This window comes from Aquila chrysaetos, chromosome 10 (assembly GCF_900496995.4).
Source record: "Aquila chrysaetos chrysaetos chromosome 10, bAquChr1.4, whole genome shotgun sequence".
Classification (NCBI taxonomy): domain Eukaryota; kingdom Metazoa; phylum Chordata; class Aves; order Accipitriformes; family Accipitridae; genus Aquila; species Aquila chrysaetos.
In genome coordinates, this window is record NC_044013.1 from 18,006,062 (window position 1) to 18,027,441 (window position 21,380).

The 21,380-nt window shown below is 34.2% G+C and overlaps 1 protein-coding gene across 21 annotated transcripts in view; it reads left to right on the plus strand.

Moving 5' to 3' along the window:
- Positions 1-21,380, plus strand: part of XRN1 (5'-3' exoribonuclease 1) — a 41,638-nt gene that overhangs the window by 16,310 nt on the left and 3,948 nt on the right. For 5 of the 21 annotated variants that reach the window (XM_041126517.1, XM_041126505.1, XM_041126503.1 and 2 more), the window contains 25 exons: positions 1,250-1,353; positions 1,869-2,000; positions 2,749-2,911; positions 3,374-3,487; positions 3,963-4,061; positions 4,234-4,349; positions 5,241-5,387; positions 5,753-5,842; positions 6,874-7,009; positions 7,734-7,790; positions 8,470-8,620; positions 9,736-9,805; positions 10,976-11,201; positions 11,879-11,980; positions 12,693-12,788; positions 13,023-13,137; positions 13,662-13,726; positions 14,128-14,238; positions 14,607-14,732; positions 15,051-15,207; positions 15,519-15,697; positions 15,913-16,026; positions 16,108-16,231; positions 17,229-17,380; positions 17,581-17,876. In XM_041126517.1, the coding sequence (XP_040982451.1) occupies positions 1,250-1,353; positions 1,869-2,000; positions 2,749-2,911; positions 3,374-3,487; positions 3,963-4,061; positions 4,234-4,349; positions 5,241-5,387; positions 5,753-5,842; positions 6,874-7,009; positions 7,734-7,790; positions 8,470-8,620; positions 9,736-9,805; positions 10,976-11,201; positions 11,879-11,980; positions 12,693-12,788; positions 13,023-13,137; positions 13,662-13,726; positions 14,128-14,238; positions 14,607-14,732; positions 15,051-15,207; positions 15,519-15,697; positions 15,913-16,026; positions 16,108-16,231; positions 17,229-17,380; positions 17,581-17,871 (3,237 nt within the window). In that variant the 3' untranslated portion in view covers positions 17,872-17,876. Of the gene's footprint in view, positions 1-1,249; positions 1,354-1,868; positions 2,001-2,748; positions 2,912-3,373; positions 3,488-3,962; positions 4,062-4,233; positions 4,350-5,240; positions 5,388-5,752; positions 5,843-6,873; positions 7,010-7,733; positions 7,791-8,469; positions 8,621-9,735; positions 9,806-10,975; positions 11,202-11,878; positions 11,981-12,692; positions 12,789-13,022; positions 13,138-13,661; positions 13,727-14,117; positions 14,239-14,606; positions 14,733-15,050; positions 15,208-15,518; positions 15,698-15,912; positions 16,027-16,107; positions 16,232-17,228; positions 17,381-17,580; positions 20,659-21,380 lie in introns of those variants that run through there. The other 16 variants (XM_030027132.2, XM_041126509.1, XM_030027135.2 and 13 more) reach the window with 13 other exon arrangements.

Consider the following 21,380-nt stretch of genomic DNA (forward strand, 5'->3'; position numbering starts at 1 on the left):
CTCAGTATATGTTTTGAAAAAATCAGCTTAATCAGTTCACTGAAAATATCAATGGTATTAGTTCACACTGAAAGCTTTTGTTGACTGTTGGAGTCAATAGTGAAAAATAAAGTGTGTTAGGATTAAAATGCTAAATTTGTGTGGGGAACAGTCTAGAATTTTGGAATCTGCTGAAAGATTTAAATTTGTCCTGACTTCAGAATATTAAATGTCAGTCTCCTTAGTAGAGTTTCTGGCATTTCTCTGTGGTAGCCATCAGATGTTCTTAGGTAAGGAGTTGGTGAGACTCACTCTTGACTAATTAATAGTTGGAAGTGGTATAAATGCAAGGAAGCAGAGTCTCCAGACAAGTGCCCCTTGTCTTTTGTATAGCTGAGTATATAGACACTTTTTTAGTCAGTCCCTTTTCATCAACAGAGCTGACTTACACCTTCCACTTAAATGGGACTGTTTAACAGAGGAATTAAAGGAAAGAGTTGATGCAGAGACATTAAGAAGCAAAATATTTTTCTAAATCCTTTAAAAGCCAAATTAATTTTGTAATCAAAATATCAGATAGCAAAAGAAATCCAGGAAAAGAAAAAAGTTTCAGAGAGAAATAAATAAATAAATAAAACCAGGAAAGGAGAGAGGAGGAAAACAATGAGACAGGATTTTACAGTAGAGAGATAGGGAGAGTGAATATTCAAGATATGTGGCAAAGAGAATTAAATAAGCCAAAATAATATATTTAAAAATAGCAGAAACTCGTTGGAAAAACAGAACATAATGTAAGACTAAAATTACAGATGCTAGCAAAGTCCTGGACATAAGTGCTGTTTCTTTATTTCAGTGAGACAGAAAAGTAAAATCTATGGTACAAAATATTTCACTAATCTCAAATTGTCAGTTTGATTATTGTGTCCCAGAGACACAAAGAGTTCTAAGTGATTTAACAAATAAAGTACATAGTAAGCCTATACCAGAAATGTAAATCAACCCAGGTCTTACAACTATCATATGCTACATGTGAAGAGCCACACTTGGAATACAATACTTTGTCCTAAAAAATGAAATATGATTCTCCATTTCTAATCAGAGATTATGTAACATGTATCAAAATATTATTTAATAAGATAAAATGAGATTTTTATTCTGCAAGAAAACCTGTTCTTTAACTGGAATAGTTTTTATTGCCAACAGTTTCAAAATATTTTAACAGAAATCTTTTAATATGTTAAACAATTAGTAACTAATAGGTTTTTTTCAGATGGTAGAAAATGTTGCCAGTTCGGTACTTGGGAAGCGTGTTTTTGTTAACTGGCCACACCTTGAAGAAGCCAGAGTTGTTGCTGTGTCAGATGGAGAAACTAAGTAAGAGACATTTCATAGATAGTTGTCATCTTTATTGTTTTATTCAAAATAAGTTCCTTAGGCTGTACAAAAGTTTTGGTTTTATTGTAGTACTTGCTAACAGCAAATTAGTCCAGATCTATCAAAGGCTGCTTGGTGGAAGAACCCTTTTTTAACATTGTTCTGAGGTTTGGTTATCTCTGAAGAAGTCTAGTCCTTCAGTATTTTGCTATATATGTAGATGTTTGGGAGAGCTCATCCTTAACTTTTGAGGGGAAAATGCATGGACAGAAATCCACACAGAATAATGTAAAAGAGAACATTTCTATACCGTCTTCCTTTCAGCACATGCACTGCTATTTTTTATAAAAAAAATATGCTGTGTGGCCTGTTGTGGAAGTGGTAGAGAAAACGATGATGCAAGTTTTCCATGTCCTTAACAAGTAATTTCTAACTAATTTAAGTTTTGCTCACAGTTGATGATGTCTAATTAATCTTATTTGTTTAAATTCATACCGGTCATAATTATTCTCAAGGTTTTATTTGGAAGAACCACATGGCACCCAGAAGCTTTACATGGGAAATGCAGTGCCCCCAACTAAAGTGGCGTATGTTGGAGATAAGGAACAAAGCATGTGGTTAAAAGAAGTTCAAGGCATTTCAGAGCAGTAAGTAACTTTGATAATTAAAGTGTAACTTTGCATTTTATAGCTTAGCTATGTGTTGTTGCTGTATTACAGGCCTAAGTAGCAGAGAAGAGCTGCTGCATACTTGATGATAAAGGTTAATGAGTATGCTGGAATTTAAAAAAACCAACATAAACGAGCTTATGTTGAAATTTCAGAAAATATGGAGTTACTCCCTAGGTATTTAAAGTTAGATGCTGTTACAAAAGAATTCTCAAATGAGTGAGTTTCAGTATTTACTCTCTCATTCAATTTTCTGTTCTGGTCTTAGTAATCTTCAGTTGTAGGAAGTATATGGAATGGAGTCATATAGTACCAAGCTACAACTTCAATAGCTTAGCATTGTTAAATTTGAATACAGCTGTTGCTGTTCTAGAGTGTGGGTGCCTAGTGGAACACAACTGAGTTACAGTACCTTGCCATTTTATTATCTGTCATTTGAGTTAACTGCCTTAATTACCCCTAACCCTTCCCACTGTAAAGGTAAAATGTGTTTAATTTAACGCACTTAGCTATGTAGTGATGGCCGTGTGACAATGGATAAGCAATTGGTTAAGCTGTTTATTCTGGGTTATTTTTTATAAAACAGGAAGCAAACTATTAGAATCCTTTTGTTAAGAGTATTTTTTAATTATTTATTTATTTTTTTTTTTTTTCAAGAGTTTAATTCCACCCTCTTGGTTCAGTTCTGTTCTTTGTAATCAAAATAAATGTTCTGCTTTGTATTCAGCTACCAGAGAAGGAAAGGAATAATTATTCATGAAACATCAATAGTTGTATATGCTCAGTTACTCACTGGTAATAGATATCAACTAAACCAAAACGGAGAAGTTTATTTGGAGAAGCAGTGGTCAAAACAAGCTCTTCCTTTTGTTTACCAAACTGTTGTCAAGGTAAATATACAAGTGCAATATCTTCTTGCACATAGCTCCTTACTCCTTTGGGGCAGGCAGGTGCGCGGAGGAAAGAGTGTATGCTCCTTTCAAACAAAAGAATGACAAAAATAAGCATATTAATTTAATGTAATTTATTGTATAAAAAAATGTAACGTGCTTAGGCAAGTATTTTGTCACAAAATTTGGGACCCTGTTGCACAGTTTAGAGATCTTACTGAAAAAATGGCTTTTGTCATCTTTTTACTGATACTTTGAGTGAAGTAGAGAGTGGTGCTCTACGAGGTAGCATAGTTGCTTGTGTAACAGCATTTGTAATCCAGCATTAACTTCTTTGCCTTCGATGAATTATTTCAGACTCAGATAATGTTTTAGAATAAGCGTCTATTTATATGAACTTTTTAATTATTCTGATAGAACTGAATGATATTTAACATTGTCAATTTTGTCTTTTTCATTTAGGATATCAAAGCCTTTGACTGTCGTTTTTCAAACATCAGAACTTTGGATGACTTGTTTCCTCCTGGAAGTACAGCCTTTATGCTGGGATCTCCTTACTATGGCTGCATGGGAGAAGTTAGTTGCAATAATTATTATTTTTATTTTTGCCCTACATTTCTTTATTTGCAAGCCTAAAATAATCTAGATATGTTGTGTGGCAGTAGTGATCATTTGCTAGCTAAAATTTTAAATCAAAGATGTTTAGTCAGATGGAGGAGGGGTTGGTTCTGCTTTCCCTATCACTGTTGCTGGCGTAACAGGAAAAAGGTAGCATAGCTTGAATGCAGGATTATTCTTATTAATTATTTGGGATAATTTGCAATATGTAGAGTTGCCATTTTGGAGCATTTTCAGTCATGGATTCCTTTGATTTAATGCTGTTTGATTGCCTCTGTGAGGAAGCACTCTACAGGTCAAGGCAAGATGATGAATCCCAAAGCTTCTCTGTGCCTACTGCAGCAAAATTTTTTATAAAGTAGACTACGAGGTCTAGTATCCAAAGACTGCTGTTTTTAAATAACACTTTTAATGTGTTGTGTTTCTCTCCAAGGTTCAAGATTCACGCGATGTGATCACAGAAGGTAGAATTCGTGTAGTTTTCAATATTCCATGTGAACCCCAGCTTGATCCTTTAATACAGAACCAGCATGTAAGTGCTTCTGATTTTCTAGTAAAAGCTCAAACTATGTGTCAAGTGTATTTTGCAATGGTAAATGTCTTTAAGGGATGCTTCCATATTATTCATTTGCCCTTTGTATAAAAATCCTTATCTTTCAGGAATTGCCAATGTTTTTTCATTTGTTTGTTTGTTTGTTTTAAAGAAATATTCTGTGAAATACAATCCTGCATACATTTTGGCCAGCCGTCTTGGAGTAAGTGGATATCTTGTCTCCAGATTTACAGGGAGTATCTTCATTGGAAGAGGATCAAAGAAAAAGTAAGTTCTCTTTGTGAAATTTGACTGTAGGTAAGCTTCTAAGTTCTAATACAACTCTACAGAATTTCTGCTATGTTTAAATGTTGTTCTTATCAAATGTATAACTGTGTTGTGATGTGAAGCTTTCTTTAAGGCATATTTGCTGTAAACTAAATTCATATGCAGTGTTTTTCTCTCTCCTGTCATAAACTTCTTTTTAATTTCTGTTTACTTGAGAGTTGTTCTGTTGGCTTTAGTATTGTAGAAAGACATAATTTGCCTTTTCTGGTTAGCTGTTTGCATAATTGAAGCAGGAGTTTGAACTGACTTTGCCACACTGAGAATAAAAGGTGGAATTGGGATCTAATTTCATTGTACTTATCACTACTGCTAGTATAAACAGATAATAATTGTATCTGTAATTTTTTTTTAAGAACTCATTAAGACTAAAACTACTTAAAATATATAAGGGAGGCAATCCCTATAGTTCTCTGAATGTCAGAACTGTGGTTTCCTAGGACAGCTCAGTAAAGAAGTGGTTGATGCACGAGCATCTTCTTGTGATTTAACATGTACATTTGTTTCCCCACTGATTGTTCAGGGACATTCTTCTACATCTTGGTAAATGCCAGGTAGATTGTGGTTGATTAGATCTCAATTAAGGAAGAAGGGTAAAATATTCCCTACCCTTCTTTGCAATAAGGTATGGGCATGCACGTGGACAGCTACCATAGCACAGCTTATGTCCTGCAAGATCTACAGCTGTTGCGATGTTAACAAGTAAACAATACAATGAATTGAATTTTTCTGTGGTTTAAGGCTGAGGATGTATGTTTATGTGGTTTTTAATGTATGAACACACACACACATATATATATTACTGCAAGTTAATAAACTTTTTCTTATTTCCAGTCCTCATGGAGATCACAAAGCAAATGTGGGGCTAAACCTGAAGTTCAATAAGAAAAATGAAGAAGTTCCTGGCTATACTAAGAAAGTTGGAAATGAATGGATGTATTCTTCTGCAGTGGAACAACTACTTGCTGAATATTTAGAAAGGTAAATACTGATATGAACTCCATCCAAGTTATCCACCTTTGTATCAGTCTTTGGATTTTGTCCTGTGTACACAGATCTTCTAAGAACTGATGAGTTTGCTTTTGGAGATTGCTTGATGGAATTTCTTTTATTCCAATATTCTCCTTCCAACAGTACCTCCTTTCAAGGAGAAGCATATTTTGAGATAGAGTAATTTTGTCAGCAGCTTACCCTTGATAAATGAATAGTATGACACTAAATTAAGTAAACAATAATCTGTCTGGGCTCCAGAAATTTTGAAGCCCATCAAAGTTTGTTTTGACAAGGCTTTTTTGTGGTCTATGCTGATGTGAAACAAATTTATCTTCCATTTATTAATTTTTTAGGGTCCCTGAACTATTTAATTATATAGCCAAGAATAGCCAGGAAGATATCTTCTATGAAGATGACATTTGGCCTGGAGAGGATGAGAATGGGTAAGCCATGTTTCTGTTCTATTCTTTTCTTTTTTTTTTTTGGCTAGAATAAGTATAGTAAAGGCTGACAACATTGTGGAACTGGTGGTGATCGTATAGTGGCTGCTATATAACTGAAACCTTGCTGTTCCTTGAGCAGCATCATTGTTCAGTGATGGCTCTGAAAAAATTATCAGAATGTTGTGCATTCCAGTTGTGGAGTCCAAGTCTCCGTCAGACTTATCTCAAGTCCAATAAATGAGAAATCTAATTTTCGATGGCTACTTCATAATTTTTGCTTTTAAAATAACTTTCAGGAAGCATAGTTATGAATAGTCACAAAGTCACCAAAAGATAATTTTTGGAAAATAAGCAATAATTATTTTAATTGTTTAAGATCACTTTGAATTTGAAAAGTAACATGTACAGAATCTAGAGTACTTTGCACATTTTTAGTATACATTCAGTCAGTTTCATGGGAGACAAGGAGCAACCTTGGTTCCAGATACAGTATAGTAACATTAAAAAAGCTTTTATTATTAGCTAGTAAGCCCTATTCACTGGCTTGTGTTGGTAAATCTGCATGATGCTGCATTCCGCAGTACTCCTACCAGGTGGATATACCATTGTGGGACTCTTGTATTAGAGTAATCTCAGGTTTGTGCTCTGTTTTACCAGAGGCATGCCCTGAAGTTCTTTCTTACTGTGTTGTGAGAAACAGCTGGTCACAGAACCTTAAATCACAGCTGGACATGGTTAATTGGTTGGATTCAAACATGATTTACTGAATACTTCAAAAAATTTCTTGTTTTGTCTCAGAAAAAAAAAAAAAATTCAGGTTATAGTTTTGAAACAGTATCGCATGAATCAGATTTTTATTTTTTTTAAACCCCTATTGTAAACTTACACAGAACTCTTAAATTCTGTTACTTTATTATATGTATACAAGCATTGTGCCTATATCGTAATACTTGACTGATTAAATCAGGGAATGTGGTAAAATGCTTAGTTTATGCAGTTAAATGTTTTAACTCATGTCGTTTTTTATTTAGAGCTGAGAAAGTTCAAGAAATTGTTGCCTGGTTAAAGGCACATCCTGTGTCTGCTTTGTCTCGCTCATCTTGTGACTTGCAAATTTTGGATGCAGCCATTGTTGAGAAAATTGAAGAAGAAATAGAGAAATGCAAGGTATGCAGCTTGACAACATTGTGAGCAGGGGTGAACCAAAAAGCAGCTGCTCATTATTTTCCAAGTTCTTGAATTAGAATAAGATGATTGAAGATTACTTGCCATTCCAAAGAAAAAGAATACAGAATGTAATGTAAGATCTGAATTTGTAATGTGAATTGTCCCAGAAATTCAGAAGAGCTCATGATTTATCTTTTTAATTGACTCACTCTTTGAGGCTATTCAGCAGCATTAGCCATACTCTGAACTCTGCCTTTTGGTGATTTCAGAAAGGAACAGGTGTCAGTATGTATCTGAAGTGCTGTTTCTAAGTGCAATCCCAGCTGTTCTTCCCTTGCAGTTTCTGTTTGGTCTGAGGAAAATTAGAAAGTTGTTTTCTGAAGGCCACAGACCAAAAAAGGGGCCAAGGAAATTACAAAAGCAAAAGCTAAAGGCAAAGCCACGTGAAATAATGGGCTGATTTCTTTGAAATTATTTGCAAGGACATGTTAATAAAATTGGTGTGAATTCAGGAATTAGCCAAACGATGCAAAAGCTCTGGTAAGAAATCAGTCATGTTTTAAAAACTGGATGTAGTCATCCTAAAGACTTCATGAAAGCTGTATACCTTTATCTAAAAGAAACAAAAGAATTCTACGTTATCTTTTCAGGTGTTTTGTTTTACCTGAAATCCAGTGTTGGTTCCTACACTAGTTTGTAATGACTTTCTGTTCCTTTCCTTTAGCAGAGAAAGAGCAACAAGAAGGTGCGAGTAACTGTGAAACCCCATTTGCTGTACAGAGTAAGTGATGTGAAAAGGTTTTTTTTAAAAGGTTAAGTTGTCCAGATCATGCTTATTTTACTTAAGCTTACCAACTTTCAGAGAGTGGAATTTTATGACAGTATTGATGGAACAAAAAGTTTCATGATGCCTTCTAGAAAATTAATTTGAGAATGGTAGTCTGTCTAAAAGGAGAGAATTTCTACTAACTACAAACTCCGTGATGTATTATACTGACTTTCAGTTCTTTTCTACCTTCTGTCCTTCATGCTTCTACAGTTCTTATTGGCTGTATGATGAAGGCAAAATAAAATGTCCTTCCCATTTGTCTCTTCTGCCCTGTTCTGCTTTTCGTTCAGTTCTTGACATAGGACCAACTGCTCATCTTGCCTGGTATTCCACAGATACCAGTGTTACTGATACAGGCAGATTACACTTGATGGTTTTATTTTGTCTAAATTGATCCCCTTGGTCTGCCTTGGATCATGTACAGCACTGCTGTTTCTCAGGCAGAAGCAGGGAGTGAGAGTTACAGGATAAAAAATGAAAGTTTGCTTTGTGTCTGGGAGGGAAGATTCTATGTTCTTAAACAATTTTTTTTTTCCAAAAAGTTTGGTTTATAGTATGTTTCAGATATTGTTATAAATGCATTTTGATTGTAATCCCTATTTTTTTTTTTTTTTTGCAAACATTAACACAGTCTTTTGGTTATTGTCAGCCATTAGAACAACAGAACGGGGTTGTGCCAGATCGAGATGCAGAGTATAGGCTGTTTGACCGTGTTGTCAATGTGAGAGAGAACTTTTCAGTTCCAGTTGGTCTTCGAGGTACCATTATAGGAATTAAAGGAGGTAATGTTTTCTTCATAACTGTAGCATTATAGCTATATAACAGCTCAGCTAGTGATGTGAAAGCAGGCTTCAGAAAAGTGCTTTGTATAATGGTTGTGAATGCACAGAAATTTCTCACCTATGAAGCATATGCAACTTGAAGCCACTAATGACATACTTCCTGTTTTGAATTAAACCTACAGGTATTCTTTTTTAATTTCATGTGTTACACAGCTGTACTTTGAATAAGAAATTACTTACCCTTTGTTCCTTCTTAATATGAAGAAGGCAGAGAGATCAATGAGAGAGAACACAGGCTGCAAAAAAGTAACAATGAAGTTATGGGAAGATATGGGCAAAGTTAAGAGAAGTAGAGATAAAACCAAGTATTAGCCTTAATACTTACATTGAACATAAAGTTATATCAAATATGATTTGTCTCAAATTGTTTTATTTGGAATTTGGTTTTTACTCTGTGATACTCCATTTCTGTTAAATGGCATGGATTTATACCTTCTTGGACAAGAAGATTATCCATAAATATTTCAGGTAGACAAAAGGATTTACCAAATCACATTGGGTGTAGCATGTGAGCTCTATTTTCTTACCTGGCATTTAAGTAGTTGCTCTCTCATTCAGTTTGCATCCAAAAGAATCTTGAATAGACTAGACTTGAGTGCAGCTTTTTAAAGAGGTATTCTTTTCTCCATAATGATTATATACTAGTATAATTTTAAAGGAGAGTTAGTCTGTCATTATGCAAGAAGGTAATGTTAAAGCTGTTCGTTTCCGACTGCCTGAATGGAAAGATAGCTTGCATCTCTTTTCTGGCAGTTTCTGACAACTGTGACATACTGCTCTAAATTGCGGTTCTGTTAATGCAGGTTGATAAGTTGTTACGCATGGTACATTTCTGTTGAAAATATATCTAAAAAGGCAGCCATATATGACTTCGAGAAGCATTTCCGAATTGCTCTTAATGAAATTACTCATTTAAGGAGTAAGGATTTTTTTTAATTAGTTACGTTTTGGTCTTTTCATTATTTATTGTATAACTAATGTAGATATGTGCATAATTTAGGTGAAAACAGCCACTGTTACACATATAGGATGACATTTTACTTTGTTTCGTATAGCCAGTAGAGAAACAGATGTGCTCTTCGAAGTTTTGTTTGATGAAGAATTCCTTGGAGGCCTAACTATAAGGTTTGTACAGGTCGTTTCATAGTCATTTTATGCAATTGGTATAGATGGCATGAAATTGTTGCCTTTGGTTTGGTTTAGTATTTTTAATGCCTCTTTTTAGAACTTTGTTTCTCAACAGTGTTGGTCATGTTTTATTTCTTTTGTGTTTCTTTTTTCTCTTTGAGTAGCGATAATTTTTACGAAGTATATTGTATTTTGGAAATGCTCTTTAGGCTTTTTTGTGTATTTAGAAGCTTCTGATTTGTAGAAAGCAAATATGAACCAGCAGAATAAAGCACTAGATCCAAATGTTTTTCTAAAACAAATATGTAGAAAACAGGTTATTTCAGTATGTCTTTAACATATAGAGTAAAAAATAGTCAGTAATCGTATGTTCCTCTGAAGCAGGGACTCTGAACTATCAATAATTGATACTTAGGCACTAAATTCTAACCACCGTTAAAAACCTAAACTGTTCTTCAGGAGATGGAGGCATGGTTAATACTTTTGTTTTAAACAGTGTGATAACTCTTCAGTATTTAAGTAAGCGTGTAAACTTCTAAATGCACTAAATTACCAAGCAGGCTTCATTTTACTATTGTTCTTAGATAAATTAAGTTTTTTAAGACAGAAATTAGAGGAGAATCTTACCTATTCCCTATTCAGCAAGCATAACACAATCCAGTCCCTTGCGAGCGCATGTCCTGTGACACAGATAATCTCCAGTATTCAGAATCATAAAGGAAGTTATAAAACTGACTAAATGCTGCTTAACTTCAATTTATAATTCTGCTACTGGCTTCAGTTTTCATCTCAGAAAAAGAAAAGAATATTTTTTCCTGGTTCATAATTTTTTACAGAAATGTTTACTACAGAGCTATGCTGTAACAATTCACTCATTTTTAAAATTTCTTTGAGCTTAGCACTGAAAGGTACAATATAAAATCAGAGTAGTAGTGATTACTGTTGTTTTCTGGTTTTGACAGCCAGAAGCCAAAGGGGGGAGCACAATTGGATTAACATTGTGTGTAATGGTACTAGATTTCATTGTTGGATACAGTTTTCAGCCTCTGCTATTCAAACTTGAATCATTATCTTTTGGCACAGAGGCAACAGTGTTGTTAAATTGGATACATTGAAATGTCAACATTTAAACTACATGAAACAGCTATATAATTTGCTTTTCTTAAGGTGCTCACCTGCCAGAGGTTATCGTCTGCCATCAAGTGCCTTAATTAACCTGTCTCATGGTAGTCGGTCAGAAATGGGAAATCAAAAACTGATGGCCATAGTTAAACCTCAGCCAGCTGTTAATAACTACAATTCATATGCATCTGACCTGTCATCTGTATGCCCACAAAAGGTGCATCTGGGAGGCCTCAACCATTCTCCTCGCTCGCTTTTTGTTCCTACTCAAGTAAGACTTTTCTTTCATTTGTACAAAAATGTTTTTCCCTAGAAGCTCAATTATGACCACGGTTGCTATCTTCATTGGTACAAAGAAAATTTAATTTTTATGTCAGTATATTAGAAGTAGGATAATCCTTATCTTAGAGAAATGAGTTAATCCAATCACGAAAGGGACCAAAAGTTCCTTATTGACAGTTGTTTTGCTTTGAGTAGCACCAGTTGCATTTCCAAGAGACAAATACTTAGTTTGGAGCAGTGACACCACATTTGGTGTCAGCAAACAGTTTGTTTGGGCAGAGATGCAATTATTTCCTTAAAGCTCTGTTCCAATTCCCCTTTCCTGTAGGCCAAGTTTGTCCATGCTCAGAAGGAGAACACGCAATTTCCTTGTCAATTTTGCTTCTTGGTTATGATTTACTTTGTTTGAAAATACAGTAAAGGAGGAAAAATTACAGGTGAATTGGGGTTCTCATTGGTTTAATTAAACTTTATTTTTTAGTAAGTGACTTCTTTAAAGAAAATTAGCTTCATGGGTAACTTCATGTTGCTATAGGTGTGTCTGAGAATTGTCTCATGTTTTCTAAGTCTGTACAAGAAAAACTACTTTCCAAAACAAAATTTAAGGCAGTGAAACACTTCTGATTTTTTTTTTTTTTTTTTTTTTTTTTTTCCCCAATGATTTAGCAACTGAATGGAAGACAGCATTACAATCTCAGGGCTGAAAATCAGGGTAACTCTAACTCACCCCAGAAAGGATCATTTTTGAGTGGCAATCAGAAAAATAAAGTGAGTGTTCTGATTCATTTAGTATTGGACCCAAATGTCTCAATATTTATTTTGGTCCCCTATTTAGAGTGGGTGTCCTTTTCTCATGATTAACAGATAACTTTGTTTTGGTACATCAGATGTTTTAGTCCAGATACAGACTGGAGCAGAACTTGTCCCAGTTCTTGAATGAGTATAATATCCTGTGTTATCCTTGTTTAGATTCTAGATTCTCAAAAGTGTTTTTTAAATAGCTGGGCTTCAGTTCTGTGGTAGCATGCCTGTAGTATTATGAAACAGTTGAGGCTGATTGATAAGTCCTTACAAAATAAGGCATTAATAATAAAATTTAAGAATACTACCAGTATGAGAGCATGCTTTTGAAATCATTTTGAATTATTATCTGAGTTTAATTATACTTGATGATCTTTCCTATGTTCATAACTTCAGTTAATAACAAAACAAAAACAATCTCAAAAGAAACTAAGCTCATTTCAGTTTAATAGTGATTCTTAGGAAGAGTTGTTATATAGGTACAACACACCACAATAGCCTATTTCATAAATTAGGTACCTGCAAGTTCTACTAGTGTCAGTATGAAAACTTCTGTCATCTGAGCACTGTTAAACTTGGACCTTACAATTTTCAGAATGTCTTTGTATATGATTAGCTGTTCAAAAGTTGAGTTTATAGCTGCTGAGTTTGTTGGGGGTGTTGTTTCTTGTTTTGTCAGGCACAGAGTAAGCAAGGTGATGAATTCTGCAGCATATGGCAATCATTGCAGAATTCTGGGAAGTCTCACCACATTCAGCAAAACATGCATGAGAAGGTTAGTATAGAAACTTTAAACAGATCTCTGGGTTCATGACATGAAGGTATTTAATTTTATACATCAGTTCATTACATCATAAAACTTTCTAGTTAATGTTACAAATAAATCCTCTGGATGAAAGTATTGTCACACAGGGTATGCATAGTTCTGGAAAGAGGTAATCATACAGGACTACTATGTGTATGATGGATACATAGTTTTCTGTCTAAGGTTTGATGTTTGAACTCCTAGGGTGCAGTTCTACCTCAGGAAATCAAGCTGGGAACTGGGAATCAGTTCTATAAGCCAGGATTCAATGACAGCAGCTTTAAAGGTCAGCAAAGAAAACAGGAGCCATATAAAAAATGTAAGTACTATAATTATAAACTTTGTTTAGGAGAACTACTTGCTTTATCTGATCTTCATTGAAATGACTATTTTGTAGTTTTTTGTAGTTATCGACAGAAAATAGTTTATTGTAGTTATATGAACACTATGTTGCACTTATTGTCAAATAATGTCCCTGGTGTGCATATTAGGTTATTTCACACTTAATCCTGAACCTTTTAATCAAGCTTTTCTGCGTTATGTTGACTTTCCACCCATCTGATATAAAAACAAAACAAAAAAAACCCACAACTTGGCTTTGAAAATTCGCTTGTGATCATATTGTAGAATATAAAATTAGATATATTATTGCATATACTTCACTTTATTTTATCCCACAAGAAAAGCATACACCAAAAGGCCTATAAAGTATGAATTAAACATCTGATGCAACCATTCAAATTAATGCAACTCTGTGTACTTGTATGGAATAATTAATTTTTTTGAGTCTTGATTACTATTATGGTTTTTAAGAGCATTTCAAAAGAATGCATTCTTTTGTAGTTAAAGAAGATTCCAAAGTTACAAGAGGTGAAAGTCAGCCACATAATAAAATATCAAACAAACAGGTAATTTCTTCTGTACTGAGTACATGTACTCTTTTCTTTTCATTTTACTCTGATCTGATTCATCATTTTACAGATTTCTCTTTAACTGGCATCTTAGTCGATTCTTTTACTAGGTAAATTTTATTTTGGAATATTTTTTTTTCTCTAGAGATTTTACAGACAGAAAATGAGACAAAGTGCATAAGATGTATAATGATGATACCAAATGATTTTCCTATTCCCCTCAGACTCTAAAAGCTATGCTGTAATGGGAAAACACAAATGCTAGGTTTTCAGTAAGTTGAAATCCTCTAAGTATATTAGCTTGTGAAAGCTATTTGCAGATGCATTTCTAATACGATTGTGTTATAATGAGTAATGGAGTATTAGTACTCAGTGATAAATGCTGCAGTTTATTTCAGAATTTTGCAGGTGTGAATAAGTACAATGTCAAACTTTTGAAGAGGAATGAAAGTCCCAACATGCCTGTAGTTCAGAAGGCTGCAGTTGATGGCACTTCTACAGGTGGAAAGGTAGGATCCTAGGTAGTTGATTTTCATGTGCTCTTTGAATAACTTCAGTTTCCAGTGCATTTTGTTCCAACTATTCCTCATCACTCGTGTGCAAATTTATGTTTATAACAGATGAAAAAGAAACCTGTATAACCTTGATCATTCTTTAAATCAATTCCCTATTGGTCAATACTTGCATCTTTTTAGTATGCAAAACTTGATGTAGTCTGGGTATCTGTTCACACTCTGAGCAGACATGACTGTGATCTGCCCAAACTAAGATAAAAAAGTCCTGAATGAGCATAAAATTAATCTCAAACTAATATACCCTTCCTCTTGCATCTGTTAAGTTGATGTACCCTTTTTTTTTTTTTTTCATTTGTTTTAAGAAGGACAATGAACTTGAAGGCCTTCTAGCTTCTTTGAAAATTTCCAAAGAAAACGAAGTGCAGACTTATTCCAAGGAAGCAAGAGCTACAAATGAAGAACATCTGTCACCACAATCATTTGCTATGGTCTGTATACTGCAGGAATCCTTACATTGCAGTTTAGCATCTGCTATCTTGGTATCAATGCTTCTATTTAAAGAAACTCCATGAAACCTCATACTGCCTTTTTAAACATTGATGAGCTTTTAATTAGATATTCTCAAAGAAAATTAACACACACATTTGCTTATGCTATGATGCTGTTAACTGTACTTTGATAAAATGTAACTGATAGGAAAACAAAAATTAAGATTATGTTACCGATTGTGATATTCAGAGTTAAGTAAGAAGGTAGTGTTATCTGAATGCCATCATGTCCCTGAATGGTTTATTTTATTTTTAAAGAAAGGAACACAGATGCTCAAAGAGATTTTGAAGATAGATGGCTCTGACCTGGAAACAAGGAATGAAGTGAAATCCCAAGTTAATGATGTTCCTGCTCCCCCTAGTAGACAGGATTGCCATGGAGCTGCCTTGCAATATAGACAAACAAAAAGAATGGGTATGTTTACACAACAGCTCATAGTTCAGAGCTTCACCTTGTAGTGACATTTTAGAACATAGCTAACAGTATAGTACTGATTTTCAAAATATAGTAATAAAATGTCATCTTTTTCAGTTCTACTTCTTTATTCACATCTAAAAATCTCCTTATATATAGTCTTCTGGTTTTTGTTAATCAGATGAAAATACCAGAAGAAAATCAAATGTGCTTTTTTTTCTGCTAATAACAAAGTTGCTATCCTTTCAGTGCAGGAAATATTTGTGATACAGCTTTTTGGTGTGGGTTTTTTTCTTTTTTTATTTTGTCAGCTGCTTATATGAACAAGCCTCATAGCACTGGAGGTCCTCAGAACACAGCAGCACTGGAAACTGGAGGTCACCCTTTCACTTGCCCGCAGCCTGCACTGTCTACTGTTTCTGAACTTTCTCGTATTTGTTCTCTTGTTGGAATGTCGCAACCAGATTTCTCTTTCCTAAAAACACCACAGGTAAAAAGCTTTTTCTGCAAAAGTTAAAGTTCTCAACTTTGTTTCAACTGTCCTATATTAAACATTTGGACTGAGCACTGAAATCCATCTAAAAATAAACCTTAGCTCCTTTTGTTGTCTTTTTTCAAAACAAACAAACAAGTCCTCTGTTTCTATCTCACAGTTTGTTTGTCAGCAATACAAATTCCTTCAAAAATCTTATCTCATTTTTCTAGACCATGACAGTTTGTCACATAAAATTATCAAATGGTTTGTTGGTTCATGGACCGCAGTGTCATTCTGAAGCTGAAGCAAAGGAGAAAGCTGCGCTTTTTGCTTTACAGCGTTTGGTGAGGATGCAAAGAATCTTTTAAAATCTTTGTCTCTATTGCATTGTGTCTGTTTGTAATCCTCCATTTCCTTCTTCGTAGAGTTCTATAGGAGTAAACTTCCCTTTGCCTCCACCTCCACCTCCACCAGTGTTTCCAAATTATCAACCACTGGGAGTTCCTGTGCCACCTGGATCTATTCCTCCAGTATTTGCACAACCCCCTGGTAAGTATTTGACTAGTACACATTTCAAATATTGTCATGATATGCTGTAATTGTAATAGTTCTTTATATGAAAATGAATGCCTTCCAGAAAGCCCCATTTTTCGTCTTCGTATATGTAGTTGTATGTCTGAACTGCTTTGAAAACAGTTCATGAACCTCTTCTCATCAATATGCAAATTAATTCAATACAAAGAATCACTTCTCTCCCAATTATTTCTTTTCCTCAAGAATGTATTTGTCCATTTAGTCTTCGTTGTTTGTTTTTTTCCTTCAGAACAATAGTAGTTAGTTCAAAGCTGATAGTGCCAGTCCAGAATTCGTAAGAAATATCTTCCTTGATTTTCTACATGGATTTTTTTTTTCCCCTCTATAGTTAATGGTTATCCATGCATTAGTATTTTTATTGGTTTATAACCAACTTTCACTGAAGTGATGCATCACAATCCTGTTGTACACTGCCAAACATTAGCATGGTGAGTAACCCCCCCAAAATTGGTAGAAATACTGGTGGGGTTTCTGGTTCCTGTCTATTTTGTATTCTACTAAAGCTCACTTTCACAGCTAGTAATTAATGAGCCAGCACCATTGTAGCATCCTAGCAACCCATACAGCAGCTGCTACATCTCCTTTCACCAGGGTTTCTATATTGTTGACTTGTTTCAAAAGGATGGCCTAAAGTTGCAACCTTCTGCTAATACATCACTCAGCTAAGGATGTGAAGATCCTAAGTTAGTGCACTCTGAAATACAGGTGCCGTGACTTAGTGCTCTTAACTGCTGTCATCTAGGTGTAATTCTGTAAAAGCAGAACTGTTTGTTTAGGATGTTTTTTATAATAAATAAATACTTAACTATTTTCAAGTAAATAGGAAGAATATGAGGCTTTATTGGAAAGAGAAACAGCATGCAGACAAATGTAGTTGGGGTACTTTTGGGGTCTTGGGGAGTTGGTATCTTCTTTTTCAGGAAAGCGAGCTAAAAGTTACTTATTTTCACAGCTAATATAATGCCTCCATCATCTCACATGTTTGGTCCAGTGTCCTGGGGAACTCCAGTGCCTAAACATTATTATCCTGGCTCCTATCCAGGAAATGTGTCTCTTGCAGGAACTATACCAGTTGGTTCTCACAACCAGTTTATACCTCTGCAGGTAAGATTGGCAGGTTTGTCTTAATATTCTAATTTTGTAAAAAATATGTCTACATGATGAATGCAACACCACCCCCACTGTGAAGCACTCTTTAGTATTAGAAAACTATTGTAAAAAATTGTATGCATGTTTTCTAAAAGTGGAATATTTTCAGTTTCTTGAGAATGCATTCTGTTAAATAATATTTATTTAATTTAAAGGTAACTAAAAAAAGGGCTGCTAGCAAGAAAAACTTTGAGCTCAAGGAGTTTCAGAGTTCCCCTCAAGCTGCACCACTAAAGAATGAACAGCCAGTGTCTTCTGACCACATTCAGCAAGATAGTTCTTCAGCTTCTTTAAAATCTCCTCAAGCTGCTCAATCCACTGTTTCATTTCAAGACAATGTGGCTACTCCAAGCGTTCCTCATAACAAATCAACACCAAACACTTCCAGCAAGCGAAAGCCAAGAAAGCTGGCTGTCAATTTTGGCGCACCAAAATCTTCAGAATAAATATGGTAGCTAGGTGTATTTTATCTTTAACTCTTCCCCCACTGTTATGTTCTCTCATTTAAAAAAATCAGAAAGCTCTATTAAAAAGACCAGCCACTTTAAGTATAATATAGAATGAAATACATTTTATTTGCTATGATTTTCAGGTTGTTACGAAAACTATAAAAATTATGTTAAAACTTAATTATTTTGACTTAAATTAGCAAAAGCCAGGAAATGCTGAGTTAAGGTTACCATGCCATCCATTGTGCCTAGGTTTCTAAACAGTGGCTTACAGACTATACCAGGTAAGCAGCAATAACAGTGGCAACCTTAATTCAGAATTGTCATGTTTTTTGGGAGGGATGTGGAGCGGTAATAAGTTGGGCATCTTAACATTGCTTAGTACAACATTCCGTATTCTAGCTTATTTTTAAATAGTGTAATAAGAGAGAAAGGAAAAATTATTTAAATGCAGGTTTTACATTGGCTCTTCAGGTCCTTCTGAGTTGATCAGTGTGACTAAAACCTAACGATGGTGAAACTGTCAAATTCACTTTAACTATGAACTGCTAGGTTTTATACCAGAGGGCAACAACTTTACAATTTTCAAAATGTAGGTATGAATGCATCTCTAGTATTAGAGTGGCAAAAAGTGGTTTCTGATGCAGAATCTGTTCCAGGAGATTAATTTATAGGATATATTCAATAAAAAAATACATTTGCAAAGTAGACACCTCTTTGGTAATGTTTAATTTTTTAAATATAGCTGCATTATCAATTTCATTTTTTTTCTGATGATAAAATAACATAGATATCTACTGCAGATCTGCATAGCCTCCTAAAATGCTAGCGATACCCTGATTTTTTTCTAAATTACAAAAATGGCCAGAGTTTAAAGATGTCCATTTGTGTAGTATGGCTGTCAAAGTTATGTTTACTTAGAGTCCATTTCTCCCTGTAATAGTCTGCACCCTGAAACCTTCTCTATGGTAGGTTATTTTTTGTTGCTAGTGACTTTTAATATTTATTTTTTAGTTTTGTGATAGAAGTTCTGTGTAGCAAAATTAAATTACCAGAAACTGTTGTTATTGGTTCCATAAGAATATTCAGACAAAAAGTTGACTTGTATTTTTGGAGGGAGCTATGTTGTAAAAGAAGTAACGCCATCGTTCTTAGTTCATATAGGAAAAAAAGAAGGCTCAAAAGTCCCTGTAACTATTTTTAACCTACAGGTACCGTTCTTTTTGACATTAATAAGAAATCTTCAGTCTAAGAGAAACTTTGAAGCCTCAGTTGGTGCTGTTTACTGATGTTGATTAAATTTCATTTTTCTTCTTTATTCTAATCTGTTCTAGAAAAAATACTTTTTCTCTAAGGCCCAGAAAGCTTAGAAATAAAGCATACTTTAGTGATTAATTTTGTTGCCTCCAAACAGGTTTTTGTGTAGGATCTGCAAGTCTGTAGACTTTCTTTCAGTTCCCTTACCTTGTTCTTTGCCTCCATTTCTTGGTGTAGACCAAGTTTCACATTATTACCATGTTATAGGATTTTTTATATTGATTTCTCCAAAACAGTTGTTGCCTCAGCAGTATTTGTAGAATAGCAGCAAGCCCCTTACAAGGATCACAGAGGTAAAAACAAGGTTAAGAAATTTTATTTCATTTTACTTAGTATCACAAACCTTGTAGAATAGTCTATATACAGTCTTAAAATACATTGATTTTGTTGTTCTCTTTGTAGCAATCTAAAGAGGGTTTGAAGCCATATTCTGTGAAGGGGAAGTTGTACGTTGGTGATTTATTGTCATTAGCAACATGAGACTGACACAATGCTGACACACCAGTATTTTAGAAGTGTTTATGTGAAATTCAGTTATGAGACAGATGTTAGTCCCCCATATCCCATATGAATAATCTGATCATCAGAGAAAAGATCTGGTTTAGAAATTCCTGTGATGGAGATGAGACTTCATTATAGTCTTGTATCACAGAATTTTGACATATCTGGATAGCCAATTTATGCAGATTTTTTAGAAACAAAGTTACAAAGGACACTATTAACATCAGTAAACATGGCAATTTTTATTATTAATTAATTACTTCAGACGAAGACTTCCTCTCCCTCTCTGGGTAGAATTGCTATATTTAGTATATATAGCTGGTTAGACACTTTATTTGGTAGCTGCTGCATATTGTATTAGTCCCTGGTTTTTAGTTTTAAGTATATTCTATGATACTGACTGCCTGGTGCCCAGTTAATTACAGTTTTACATGTCCTGGTAGATGTGACATCTGCATTGACCTATGCCATGTCCCATATGATTTCAGTTTTATATTTTAACAAGGTGATTATGTTTAATTCATACAGATATAAATTTAAGCATTTGTTTTTCTCATAGATATAAAGTATTTTGTACGCACTGGAGTTTTTCATTAGATCTTATACAGAGCAGTATTTTACTAAAAATCCAAAAGGGAAGACTTTTATGTGCGCATTTTTGTAGTTTCTGATTTTTTTAAAATAACTTTTCATTGTTTATCTGCCAAGTGAAATGTTTTAAATTTGCATATGAATGGATACAGAATGTATTTTTTGTGCTGTTTAGTGTTAAGTGTGCATTTGCAGATTTTTAGCATGTAGTTGCACAAAGGACTGTGCAAAGATATTTTAAAATATGAATATATGATACACTGAAGGAAAAACATTCATAAAAGTTAAATGCTATATAAAACTTTAATGCAATAGAATAATTTTATAAATTGTGTCTGTGTCTGCTTGGATTAAATACTGAAACAAGAAACATTACTTATTTTCACTGTTTTATTTCCAAATACTATATGGGAACTTCTGTATGCTCCAAACCAAAATTTTAAGATAGAAATTAAATCTTATGAAGCCCAATTTCTGTGATTCTCAGAAGCAGCAACTGCCCACCTCTGAGCTGTTTCTTGATAGCTTTCAATTACTACTTATTTAAAGATACGAAGTTTGTTAAAAAAGCTGTTGGTCACTTTGCAGTTAAAAGAATTTAACTAGATACTGATCTTCCAAAATGTCTTTGGCCTCTGTCACCTATCAGATTTAAAAAAAAAACAAAAACAAAAGGTATAGAAAAGGCAGTAAGATTACTTTCCAGCAGGTTCAGTCCCAGTGCTTTTTAACAAGGTACAAAACCAGTTCATGGCTGAAAAACAGGAGGAGCCATGGGTACCTGGAAATATTTGACACCCTTTTTCCTGTACCTGGAGCAAAACATTGTGCTGAGATTTTTGCTGGAGTAGAGTAAGAGTAGTTACCTCATTTGTAACAAAGCTTCTGAAGCATAATGACAAACTGCACTAAAAATGGTATAATGTGTTTGAATTTCTTTAAGAGACAAATGGCAAGTTACATTTCATAATTAGATTTCCTCATCCCCAATAATAGCAGGTTTTTTAAATTAAAAATTGCCAAATTAATGTTACTAGATTTTACCCTTATTTTAGAGAGGGTAAATAAACTTATTCACCTTTGCAGTGTGTATATAT